This window comes from Podarcis cretensis (assembly GCF_951804945.1).
Source record: "Podarcis cretensis genome assembly, chromosome: Z".
In the NCBI taxonomy this organism is placed as follows: domain Eukaryota; kingdom Metazoa; phylum Chordata; class Lepidosauria; order Squamata; family Lacertidae; genus Podarcis; species Podarcis cretensis.
The window spans coordinates 7,363,736-7,375,318 of NC_137184.1; the positions used below are offsets into that span (position 1 = coordinate 7,363,736).

General features: G+C 44.7%; 1 protein-coding gene across 1 annotated transcript in view; it reads right to left on the reverse strand.

Annotated features, from left to right (window-relative positions):
• The window catches only part of PAPPA (pappalysin 1), a 251,942-nt gene extending 240,813 nt beyond the window's left edge, over positions 1-11,129 (reverse strand). The window contains exon 1 of the mRNA XM_079961901.1: positions 10,652-11,129. Coding sequence (XP_079818027.1) covers positions 10,652-11,114 — 463 coding nt within the window. The 5' untranslated portion in view covers positions 11,115-11,129. The remainder of the gene's footprint in view (positions 1-10,651) is intronic.
• Between the last annotated feature and the right edge of the window lie 454 nt (positions 11,130-11,583).

The following is an 11,583-nucleotide window of genomic DNA, read 5'->3' on the forward strand; positions in this document are numbered from 1 at the left end:
GATCAGATTTGAAGAACACATTCTAGCCAGGCAAAAGCTCTCTAGGAGGGGACAAAGCTAGGCCAGCTGAATGTGTGTGGCCAGGTAGGGGTATAACCTGGAGAGAGGGAGAATAGCTAGGGAGGAGGTGTGGTCTGAAGGAAATCCAAAGAGCCAGGCAGAGGGGTCTGGAGGCTGCATTTGGTCCCATCCTTGTGCTACATCATTGAATCTAAACCTTACACGTTAGAACTCAACATGCTTCAGTTCTTTGTCTACATGTGAACATTAAGGGTGACAGATGCGAAAAGATGGATGCCCAAAGGTGGCATGAATTTGTGGGATGTAAACACAGGAGCAGTCAATGACAACATTCCTAGAGTGTACATGTTAGAACATGGGGAGGGATGTCTGTCCAGCAAGCAGGTAAACTTCCTGGGGACGGACTTCCTCCGCATGTGACCAGAGGTGGGTGTGGCCTCACCTGTGCAGGTAATGATAAAAGCACAGGGCAGGCAGCCACTCTCTCTCTTCTCTCTTGCCTCTTGCCTCTCTCTGCCATCTTCCTTCGATGAGGAAACATCTAAGGATGCCCTCTTGGCTCTCAGCCAAGAGAGGACAGTACTATCTTCCTATAAGATAGTTTCTAAGTGTATGTAACCTTTTTAAGCCTGCCTACCTTCTGGGATCATATTGTGAACAGAACGTGAGTAAACTCTTTTATACTTTTATAAAGACTGTCTCGTGTCTTGTATTTTAAGAGGGAACAAAAGGGGAAAATACCAGAGTAATTATTATAGAGGTTCTAGCGAACCTGTGCAAGCGTTACCGTTGCGAACTTAAAGGGGAATGTCTATAAACTCTGCTGATATTTTGGGAACTTGTTAGCACAAGTAGGATAAGGATATAATTAGTCAATATATCCTCTCCTGCACCCCAGAACATTCCCACAGAATTGATGCTCCACGCTGTCTTGACATTTTTCTGCACTGCCCCATAATTCTGTCCTAATTTTCACCAATGTGGCCATTTCTTGTCTGGATTGTATCACTTCAGTCTGTAACACATTTTGAAGGGGTAGGCACCCTTTCTCTTTTTTTTGTGAAGGGCCACATTCCCTTGTGGACAATCCTGCACGTGAGATGAGAAAAAAATCTTCTCTGAAAGTGTCTTCTGAGAAATTTTGCCTCAGGTCTAGAGTATACATTGTATTAAGAATCTTCTTGCATGGCGTTTTTACTGAGGCTCAAAAGGAAAGCACTTTGCAATAAGAATTACAATGAAGTTGTATGTACAGTCACATTAATACTGCAGTGTTTTGTTAATGTGCCCGTGTGCCACTTGTGATTTTTTTTTGGGGGGGGGGGTTGAGATAAAAGATGCAAATGAATCAAATGAAATTAAATAAACGAAATCTGCTGTAGATGGTGCATGTTCCAGCTCCAGAATGAATTGTAGAAATTCTTCCAGTTAAAATGGCATTTAGAAATGGAACATATAGTAGAGTGAACTTATGGGGCAATAAATCAGTGGAATGGGGGGGGGGGCAATTCATTCATCCCACTAATGAGGAATGGTGAAAAAAAATCAAATCTGTTTGCATTTAAAGGCAGACCTACCTAAGCCACACATTCTGAAATAATATGTGAACCAAAATGCAACTATCCTTCAACATTCTCACTTCTCTGACTTTTGCAGTGCAGTTCTCCAGCTAGGTAATGTGTATATGTGTATATACTAGAGTAAAGGGTGCATATAAAATGCATATAATTGGTGGAAATAATGGAGAGAAAGGTATTACATTGGGGGAAAATTGCTTGCAAAAATGTGCATTTTTTGAGAGATTTGCACTGATGAATTTTCATGAAGACTCTAAAAAAAACACCACAAACGGATGTGAAAAGAAGCAACTGAGAGCAACTGACAGATTTGCCCATCCCTGTCCCTAACCAGAACTGAGGGCTGTCAGTCTTGAAAGGTTATTGCCTAGGTACTGAGTGCTTTCTGTGCCTGTCCAGTAACGGGCCCAAACTCAGAAGCTAAGCATTCCAAAAACTGTTTAATATGCACAAAGGCCACGATCTGAAGAGAGCTCTGCTGTGCTACCTCTGGAACCCTTCACCTCACTCTCCCCTTTCATCTTGAACCCTGCTGCAACCTTGCTTTCATCAGAGAATGAAAGTTTGGGAAAACGGAGGCATTTCCTGTCAAGCTGGGCTCCAGTCACTCAGGATCATGTTCCTTAACCTGGCAACTGGAAAGTATGGAGAGACAGTGAACAGCAGCAACAGAGAAACTCTCGCTTCTCTTGGCAAACACGCCTTTTCCACTCCAACTCATTCATCCAAATTTTGTTTTCCACTCCTGCCCATTAGTCAACCATCACTTTGCGAAGACTGGAGACCACATAGACTAGGGGTTGTTTGTTTGTTTGTTTGTTTGTTTGTTTGTTTGTTTGTTTGTTGAGGGACTACCCTTTTGATTGCACTAAGAGTCAAGCAGGATTTATTTCTGGTGAGAGCAACCAACTCTGGTTTTGTTTGTTTTGTATGTGTTTTCATGTATAACTGCTGAAGCAAAAAGAACAACACATTGCAATGTCAGAAATGGCATTTACATCCGGAAAACAGACTGAATGAATGTAAAAGACCCACTCACATTTTGATGCATAGATCTTACAAAAAAAAACCAAAAAACCAACCCCAACAACCTCATTTACTTCCCAGCTCCAGCAGCCCCAAAACAAGATAGATTTGCAGCATCTGAGGTGTGGTAGTGTAAACTCCATTTTTGGCATATGTTTTGGGACACAGCGGGTTGAGTCCAGTGCTAATCCTACTCAAAGTAGACCCACTGAAGTTAATGAGCATGACTATAAGTTGTAGTCAATACTAATCCTACTCAGAGTAGACCAATTAGGCCCCCATCTGCATTATTAATTCAAAGCAGTATCATTTCACTTTAAACAGTCATGACTTCCCACAAAGTATTCTAGGAACTGAAGTTGAAAGCTGTTTCTTCACAAAATGGCAATGGCCAGACTGCCCTATGAAGATGGGTTGACTGTTCAACCACTCTGGGTCTTTCAGCACCCTTATCTCAGCTCCAAAATTCTTTGGGGAAAGCTATTTATTATATATTTAGGGCACTGTTTATTGCAGTGCATTTAGCACATTTGTACCCTGCTCTTCAGCCAAAAAGACTCCCAGAATGGCTTACATGTAATCAAAACAAGACAGGCTTACAATCCACAAAAACATGGCACACAAGGGAAAAGGAACAAGGAAGGAAGAAGAAAACCAAAACTGAGGGACCAATTTCTAAACAGTTGTTCCTATAATGTCCAACAGGCATAGTTCAGGGGCAGAAGATGTCTGGTGAAGTTGGGCCTCTGACAAAGCTGAGCCTTGCTTCTATATCTCTCCCTCTGAGGCAGTCAGACAGAATGACTGCCCCCAGATAATAGCTGAGGGGAAAGGAGGCCTGATGGAGCTGGTCTGTTACAGTGGATCCGATGGAGTGAGCTCTGTCTGCTTCCCAACCCTCCCACTGATGGCATGGCTTCTCCAGAGGATGGCTATGCCTGCTTAAAGTGGTACGATACTGCTTTAAATGTCTAATATAGACGAAACCTTATACATGTCTAAACACCAATGGATCTACACTGATTAAGGATAGCACTCGATAAAACCCAGTGTGTTGTTGCACACCAGCTATCTGCAAAAGTTATCACACAACCCAGTGGCAAAACCTGTTGGGAGCCATTGATGTGGATATTCTACACTTTCTCTCTCACACACACAAAGAGAGAGGGAGGGAGGCTTGGCTTTGCTGAACACTGCAGCTGATAGCACGAAAGTCAAACGAGTTCAGAAATAGTCTCAGTCTCTCTCTCTCTCTCTCTCTCTCTGAAGCAGTGTGAAAACTGGCAGCCCTTTGCATCAAGGGCCACCTCCCCCTCCTAGATGAGGGATGGCCCGGGGAGATGACGAGCCCTTTTAATAGTGTTGTAAAATTAGCTCTTTAGAAAAGTCACACACACACATACCACACACTGCAGCTGATGGTGATGCAAGGACAATTTCAACTCCAGAGGAGCAAAGGAAACATGCTCGAAGGCCAAGAAAGGAGGAGGGTGATCCTTTCTTTCAGGGAAGAAAAGGATCTTTGGCACTTTGGATTCTACACCCAGCTTTTAATGAATCTTTTTTAAATATATCTATATCTATATCTATATCTATATCTATATCTATATCTATATCTATATCTATAATCTATCCACGTTTGGCCTAAGAAGTACACCCCCACCCCAAATTCCATGTCTATGCCTATTCTGAAGCCCAGACAGAAGAGGAAGGAAGAGGCAAAGTTGCTAGGAGAAGACAGTCACCTAAGCCTCCAAGATCTGGTGCGAAACACACAGGTGGCTGCCTCAGGGATTTGGTTTGGGTGGCCGTGAAAAAGCAGCAAATCATCAAGCATAAAGTTATTTGTTACTGCTATCAGGGTGTAGGACTAACCCTGAACATTAGTCCATCTGGCTCAGTATGGATTTCAATGACTGGAAGCCCCCCAGGGTTTAAGGCTTGGGTGGTTCTGTCCACTGTGGCACTAAGTGATAATGTGAGTGCAAGGACTTACACTTCCCACCTCCTTCCACAGTGCACACCCTAAATCTGTTCTGGGGTTTCACCAGTGCTCTGGAACATATTTGGGGAGGGCAGTGGGAGAAAGGGGAAGGTGTGTCCTAACAGGAAGAGTGCACAGGAAGAGGTAGAGTGGTACCTCAGGTTACATACGCTTCAGGTTACATACGCTGCAGGTTACAGACTCCGCTAACCCAGAAATAGTACCTCGGGTTAAGAACTTTGCTACAGAAATCGTGCTCTGGCAGCGTGGCGGCAGCAGGAAGCCCCATTAACTAAAGTGGTGCTTCAGGTTAAGAACAGTTTCAGGTTAAGTACGGACCTCCGGAATGAATTAAGTACTTAACCCAAGGTACCACTGTACTCCCAGTGTTACCTCGAGGCAAATAAACAGATGCCCTGACCGCTGGGCTATAGTCCTTCCCCCAGCAGCATAGTATGGGTTGCTGGTGCCTGGGGCGGGCAAACCACCAATGCTGATGGAGTGACTCTTCCACCATAGCCAAGCTGGTCTGCATTGCACCACCTGCCCTCCAGGCCTATGCAGGCAGTTAAAATACATCTTTCCACAGTGGTTAATCAGTTTCTGTTTTTAAACTTTATACATGGTTTTTATTATAAGCTGTGAACCACTTTAATTTTTTTAATGAAATACCAGTAAATCAATACTTTTTCTAAAAACAACAACAACAACAACTGCCTCTCCTTGGCTTTGGCTCTCCAGGGCTTCAGGCAGTCTCTCTCCCAAGTTTACTTGGAGGTTCCAGGGCTTGAACGGGGGCCTTCTGCTGAAAAGCAGGAGCTCTACCACTGAGCTACACCCCCCCCCCCACTGAGAAGGGAGATCATTACACAGAGGCAGATCATACACCCATCTAGTTCAACATTTGTCTACATTGTTGGAATTATGGAAGCCAAGACCCAAGTCTGGGGCAAGCACTCTTTGGTGAGAAAACCCCAGCAGAGATTTAACACAGCAAAGCAAGCAGCGAAGAAAAGCTTGGGAGTATAGGTAGTAAAACCTTAAAAACATGCGCTTCCAGTGAATCCCAAAATGTCCCCTTTTAAAAGCTCTTTCCAAGCTATCCCATTTCCCTTGCATAGAGACAGACCACGCATTTGGGAAGTCATAACAAAACCCTTTGAGGGTCAGATTCATGTGCTTTTCCATGCAACAGCCAGAAAAGATGCACAGGCAGCTAAAACATTGCTTAGTTACAAAATGTAAACATTTCTAAACTATTGACAGAAGGAAAATGCTAGTTTTAGACTCCATGCTGGCCTGAAACAAAGTAGTAATCAGTGTTCTAACGTTAATCATAGAACTGTAGAATTGGGACCACAACAGTCATCTAGTCCAAAAGTTTAAAATCAGAGATATAACCATAATATATTCTTCCTTTCTTAAAGGTTGTTTCTAAAAATCAATCAATCAATCAGAATTTTTTGGAAATAAAAATCCAACACCATGGAAAAGGAATGTTACCATTAGCACATGATTTCCCCCCCCCCTAAAATATGTAATCTTTCATTTAAAAAAGTTAAAGATAGCTCCCAATGCAAATGTTATCTGCATTTATTTATTTACATTACTTATAACTCACACTTCATGTGCAAAACCATTGGGAGGATCTCAAGGTTCACCATTCCTGCCATGATCTACTCTCCAGTTATCCAATTAAATTTCCTCATTTATATAAAAAGTTATAATATATTTATAAAAATAGTTATATCAACAAAAGGGGGGGATATCAGAAAGGTTTCGAACAACTGTATCTATATACAATAACAACCACATAAACATATAAAACAAGAGGACAACAGCTGTTATGGAAAGGTGTTTTCTTTATTGCCTCCATAAGCCTGGCAACATAGGGAAATTTTTCAGAAAGGTTTTAAAGGCTGAAACAGAAAGCGCCTGGTGAAATCTCTGCTGCTGGAGCATTCCACAGAACTGGACCACCGACACTAAAAGCTCCATTTCATGTTGTTAGATGAGTCTCACTAACTAGGAACAGCCAAGGTGGTGCTGAAAAACATTCTGCACCACTGGTCTATATATCTGTATCTAAGCTTGCACTCCACTGTTTTCTATCTCATAAAATAGGATCAGTTGCATCCCTGAGACCCAGAAGTCACAACATTGATGAACAAAGGAAAAAGATTGGAAGATTACAGCTGAAATTATCTTCCTCACTTAGGATTGCTCCTATTCTCTTTCTTCACAAGATGGGGACCATTTGGTGTACAAAGCAGAAGGATGGGAGAACATGGGGGCCACTAGCTGCTGTATGACTATGATTCCCACCATCCTTAATAATTTGTCCATGCTGGCCAGGGCTGATGGGACCTAAAGTCTCACAACATTTTCAGCAAGTTACCTCCTACAGGATTCTTTTCCCCTCAGATCCAGCTGCTTTAAAAGAAAGCATTTGGTTTCTTGAAGCTCCTCATTTTTCTGCCTCAAAAAAGTCCACATAAAAATTAATACACTCAATTTGTGTGCACTGTGTTGTTTGATGTACACATTTTTTATGCTAGTTTGACTAATATGTGCCTTTTGTCTGACTGTACACCTTACCATATACATATGGGGGCGTGGGGGATGGGGGTTGAAGAACAACACCACAAAATTCAGAGCAGTTCAAATTTCAAAGGATAGCTGTGTTTCACTTCACTGATCAGTTTCAGAGAGTGTGAGTTAGGTCAGTTCACAACTAAAAGGCGAGCCAGGTAAATTTCTCAAACATCCATAGTTTAAAGGTGAGAATGGGGCAGAAAGAAGGATTGTGGCTCAGTGACAAAGCACCTGCCCTGCATGCAGAAGGCCCCAGCTTCAATTGCCAGCATCTCCAGGTAGGGCCAGGAACATCACTTTCTCAAAATCCTGAACAGCAGCTGCTGGTCTGTGTGGACAATATTCAGCTAGGTGGACCAATTGTCTGACTCAGCACAAGGCATCTTGAGTGGTAAAGTGGAAGGAGAGTTAAAGTCTCTCTCCCCCCATCCACTTTTTGCTGTGGCTTCTGTTTTCTTTGCTTCGGGACAGACTCCTCTGAGTGACAGCAATCTTGTAGGTCAAGTATAGGGCAGTCGAGATAAAGAAATAAAAACACTGTAATGTGGCAGGAATGACAGAAAACAGCCCCAGAGACAGAAAAAAGAGAGAGAAAAAGCATCTGCTGCCAGAACAGTGTGTGAGAGAAAGGGAATTCCCTCCTTTTTCCTTTAAGAGATCTATGGCTTGGTAATAACAATAAAGTTTAAGCTATAGTTAACATTTGCATAGCTCTGCAGACTCTTTCATGTATATCATTTTGCTATAGTCCTTACAACAACCCTGCAGCATTGGGAAGTATTTATTTATTGTCACATTGCAGAAGCGAGGGTGAGGGTGAGGGTAAACTAAGACTGAGAGAGTGGGAATAAAAATATGCAATACAAGGGTAACAAACTCTTGCCTACCTTACAAGGTTGTTGTAAAGAATGCAGCAAAACACAGTAAATTATTTGAACCAGGGGCTTCCTCAGTGGTATCTCAGGGTACTGCCACAAGTTTAATAGAACTCATTACTGGCTCTCATTACTGACCCCCTTCCCCCAGAAGAAGCAGTATAGTGTACTGGTTAGAGTGTCAAAATAGGCAAGGAAGACCTGGATTCAAGTTCACACTCATCCATGAAGCTCACTGGGGCATGCTGCTATCTCTCAGCCTTATCAACCTCACAGAGGTGTAGATATAAAAGTTGAATAGTGGGGAGGAAGAACAATGTATATTGTCTTGCGCCCCTTGGAGGATAGTCAATATGAAAATGTAATAAAACAAATTAAAAGTGTTCCAAATCACAGACTTTTATACTCATATCCCAATACTCTAGGGAACAGGGCAAGCCTCTCAAGTCCAACTCCACCAGAGAATATATTCCCCATTTCTCTCTCTTTACTCTTCCCAAGAACAGAGGGATATGTACTGGATGTGTCCAAGCTTCTCCCGGGGCCTCGTTGAATGAAAAACAAGACACATGTTCCAAGACCTCATGATTAATAAAGCTTACAGTTCAACAGTATTTTTTTTTGGGGGGGGGAGCACCAAAACTTTTATAGTGCAACATGATATTGTAGTCAGCTGTTGACATTTGCAATATTGGAAAGAATTTCAAAAATGCTGAAAAAATGTGTGTGCTTTTGGAAAAAAAAGATCCTTCACATATTCTGCCCCGTTGCGCGATGAGGTTTGGGAACTGCAAGCGCTCATGAATTATCACTATTTTTAAAACTGCCAGCACTTTATACAGTTAAAAAGCACTGCTTTAGGAAACCACATGCTTATTCTAACATCAAATAGCAAAAGTAAAGCAGGGAAGCTTTCCAACACATTTGGAAAGTGAGAACCTTTAAAGAGAGGAAGATAAGCTGCCTGTCCAATCCACTGGAGTACATGTCTAAAGAGACATCATTTTCCCATGATCCTATTCAAATGAGAAATATTTCTCTTTTTAAATGTCCCATTATGAATTCACTGGTGAGGGGAGGAATGAGCTCTTGAACAAAAATGAGCAGGATCCAGTAAAAACTTCACCGGGTTATATCCGACGCTAGTCTTACGCAGAGTAAACCCACTGAAATTCATGGACATGACTAAGTTAGGTTCATTCATTTAAATTGGTCTACTCCGAGTAGCACTTAGATTGTGTACAACCCAAGGATTCCTATAGGACAGAGCCAGTGTACGTTTTACTTAGAAGGCAAGCCCACCCAGTTCAAACGGTTTACACAGGAGGAGGACTAACTTTTTCCTGCCACATCAGCGTGCTTTCATTGACTGCTGCCCGATCCAGCAGCGCACGTGTACTTAGGGATAAATCCCGCGGGTTTACAGCACAATCCCAAACACACCTACTCTGGAGTAAATCATATTGAATTCAGTGGGCTTCACGCTCAGATTCAGCGGGGCTAGGATATTGCAGTCTTGTGCCAAAGCAGCCGTGCTTAGGTCTGAAGCCTTTTTACAATACGCTCCAACTCACGTGGACTAATAAGTAAGTTTCCTTTCCTTCCCATACCAGCGGGCTTACTCTCAAGTAGGGGCGTCCGATAGGGAGGCACCGTTAAACGCGTGCAGTTAACTCATCGAAAATGAATGAAACCACACTTAAAAGGCAGCTCTTAGGCAGGATCGGGACCAACCTGTCTAAAGGGGAGACGCATAACGCCCTCTCCACCTTATCTCATCCCTCGCTCGCTCGCTGGCCCCTGGGCTTTTCTTCTAGCCACGTTTCTTCGGAAGTAAGCACAAGGAAGAGGGTTTTTTTTTTTTGGGGGGGGGGGGGAGTTTAGCCTGCTGGATCAGGCCAAGGGCCCGTCTAGTCTATCATGCATTTCTCAAAGCGGCAAAGCCTGTGGGGATCCCGTGAGCAGTACCTGTGCATAGGTTTCTTTCCTCCTGCGGTTTTCCCCAAACTTCCTAAGTTTCTGCCCATTCACAAAATAGAAGAGACAGACAGGCGTGCATGCATATACTGGAGACACAACAGCACGTGGCTTTAAAGAAACAACAAACCACGACATAAACACTCAAGAGCCTCCTCCCGCCCGCCGTACACTTTGCATTCAACCAGAGTTGAACAGTAAGTCCAGATGTGGCACGCACAAACGTGGTCTAAACGTCGCCAACGTTCAACACGTAATTCCTTTGGGCAACGGGTAAGATCCAACGCCAGTTCCATTCGTAGTAGACCCGTGGACCCGAATGAATACAGCTGAAGTACATTCATTTCAAAGGACTGGATCTCCCGTCAGTCTCACTCAGAGTAGACGTCTCGAAATCCATGAGTAAAAATCTAACAAAATGCATTAATTGCAATGGGTTCTTCTCAGAATGGACCCCGTGGAACGAATGGTCATGCCTAACTGAATTCCATCCGTTCCAATGGATCTCCTCTGGAGTAGAACTGGAGTGCTCAACCCAAGTGTGTGTGGAGGGGTAGGTGTCTCTGGACGCCCCCAGTAGAGGAAGTCCTGCTTACCTGCGACGACCGCCGGAGTCTTCTGCCCGCCCTCGGGCCGTAGCCACGCTTGGACCGTGAAGGCATCCCGGGGTAACTCCACCTCCGCCTTCAGCCGCAGCTGGTCGCCCTCGCCGCGAAAATAGAGCGCTCGGCTGACTGCCGGCTGCTCCCCGCCCTCCTGAGCTCGCCTCCTGCGGCGCGGAGCCCGCGGCGCCTCCGGCCCGCCCGCGCCCGCGGAGGAGCGTCTACCCCGGGCTAACCTGGTGGCGCAGGTGCCCGGGGCGGGGTAAGGCGAGTGGAGAGCGGCGTGTTGCTGCGCCGCCGCCGCCGCCGCCTGCTGCTGCTGCGCCGCCTGCCGGGTGTCCCTTCGAGCCCGGCCGGAGCGCTCGGCCAGCCCGCACTCGGCGCCGCCGGCGTGGGCTGCCGCCGCCGCGGCCGCGCACACCAGCAGAAGGGGCAGGAGGACGCTCCGGCGCTGCATTTCCAGGCTTCCCCCCCACCCTGCTCCCTTGGAAGTCCTCGCGTGCTGCCAGGTTGGGGCTCCTCCTCGCTTTGCGCTTCACTCTTCTGAGGGACTCGCTTTTTTTATAACCCTTCTCAGTGGCTTCTCCCCCCCCCTTTTTTTTTTTTTGCTTTGAGGATTTCTCTTTCTCCCCCCTCACCTTTTGAAACCAAAATAAAAATGAGATTTTTAAAAACTCAGAGCTTGTCGTCTCTCTCGGTTTTCTTCCTGCCTCCTCCTCCTCCTCCTCTCCTCCTCCTCCTCCTTCTCTCTCTCCCTCTCTCTCTCTCCCTTTCTCCTTTTCTCTTTTGCCTCCTTCTTTAAAAAGAAACAGCTTCGGCTCCAAAGATTCGAGCACACACGAGGTTCCCTCCCCCTTCCCAAAAGATGCTCTAATTCATTTAATTTTTTTTCTCTCTCTCCCTCTTTCTTTTTTGGTGCCTCCTTT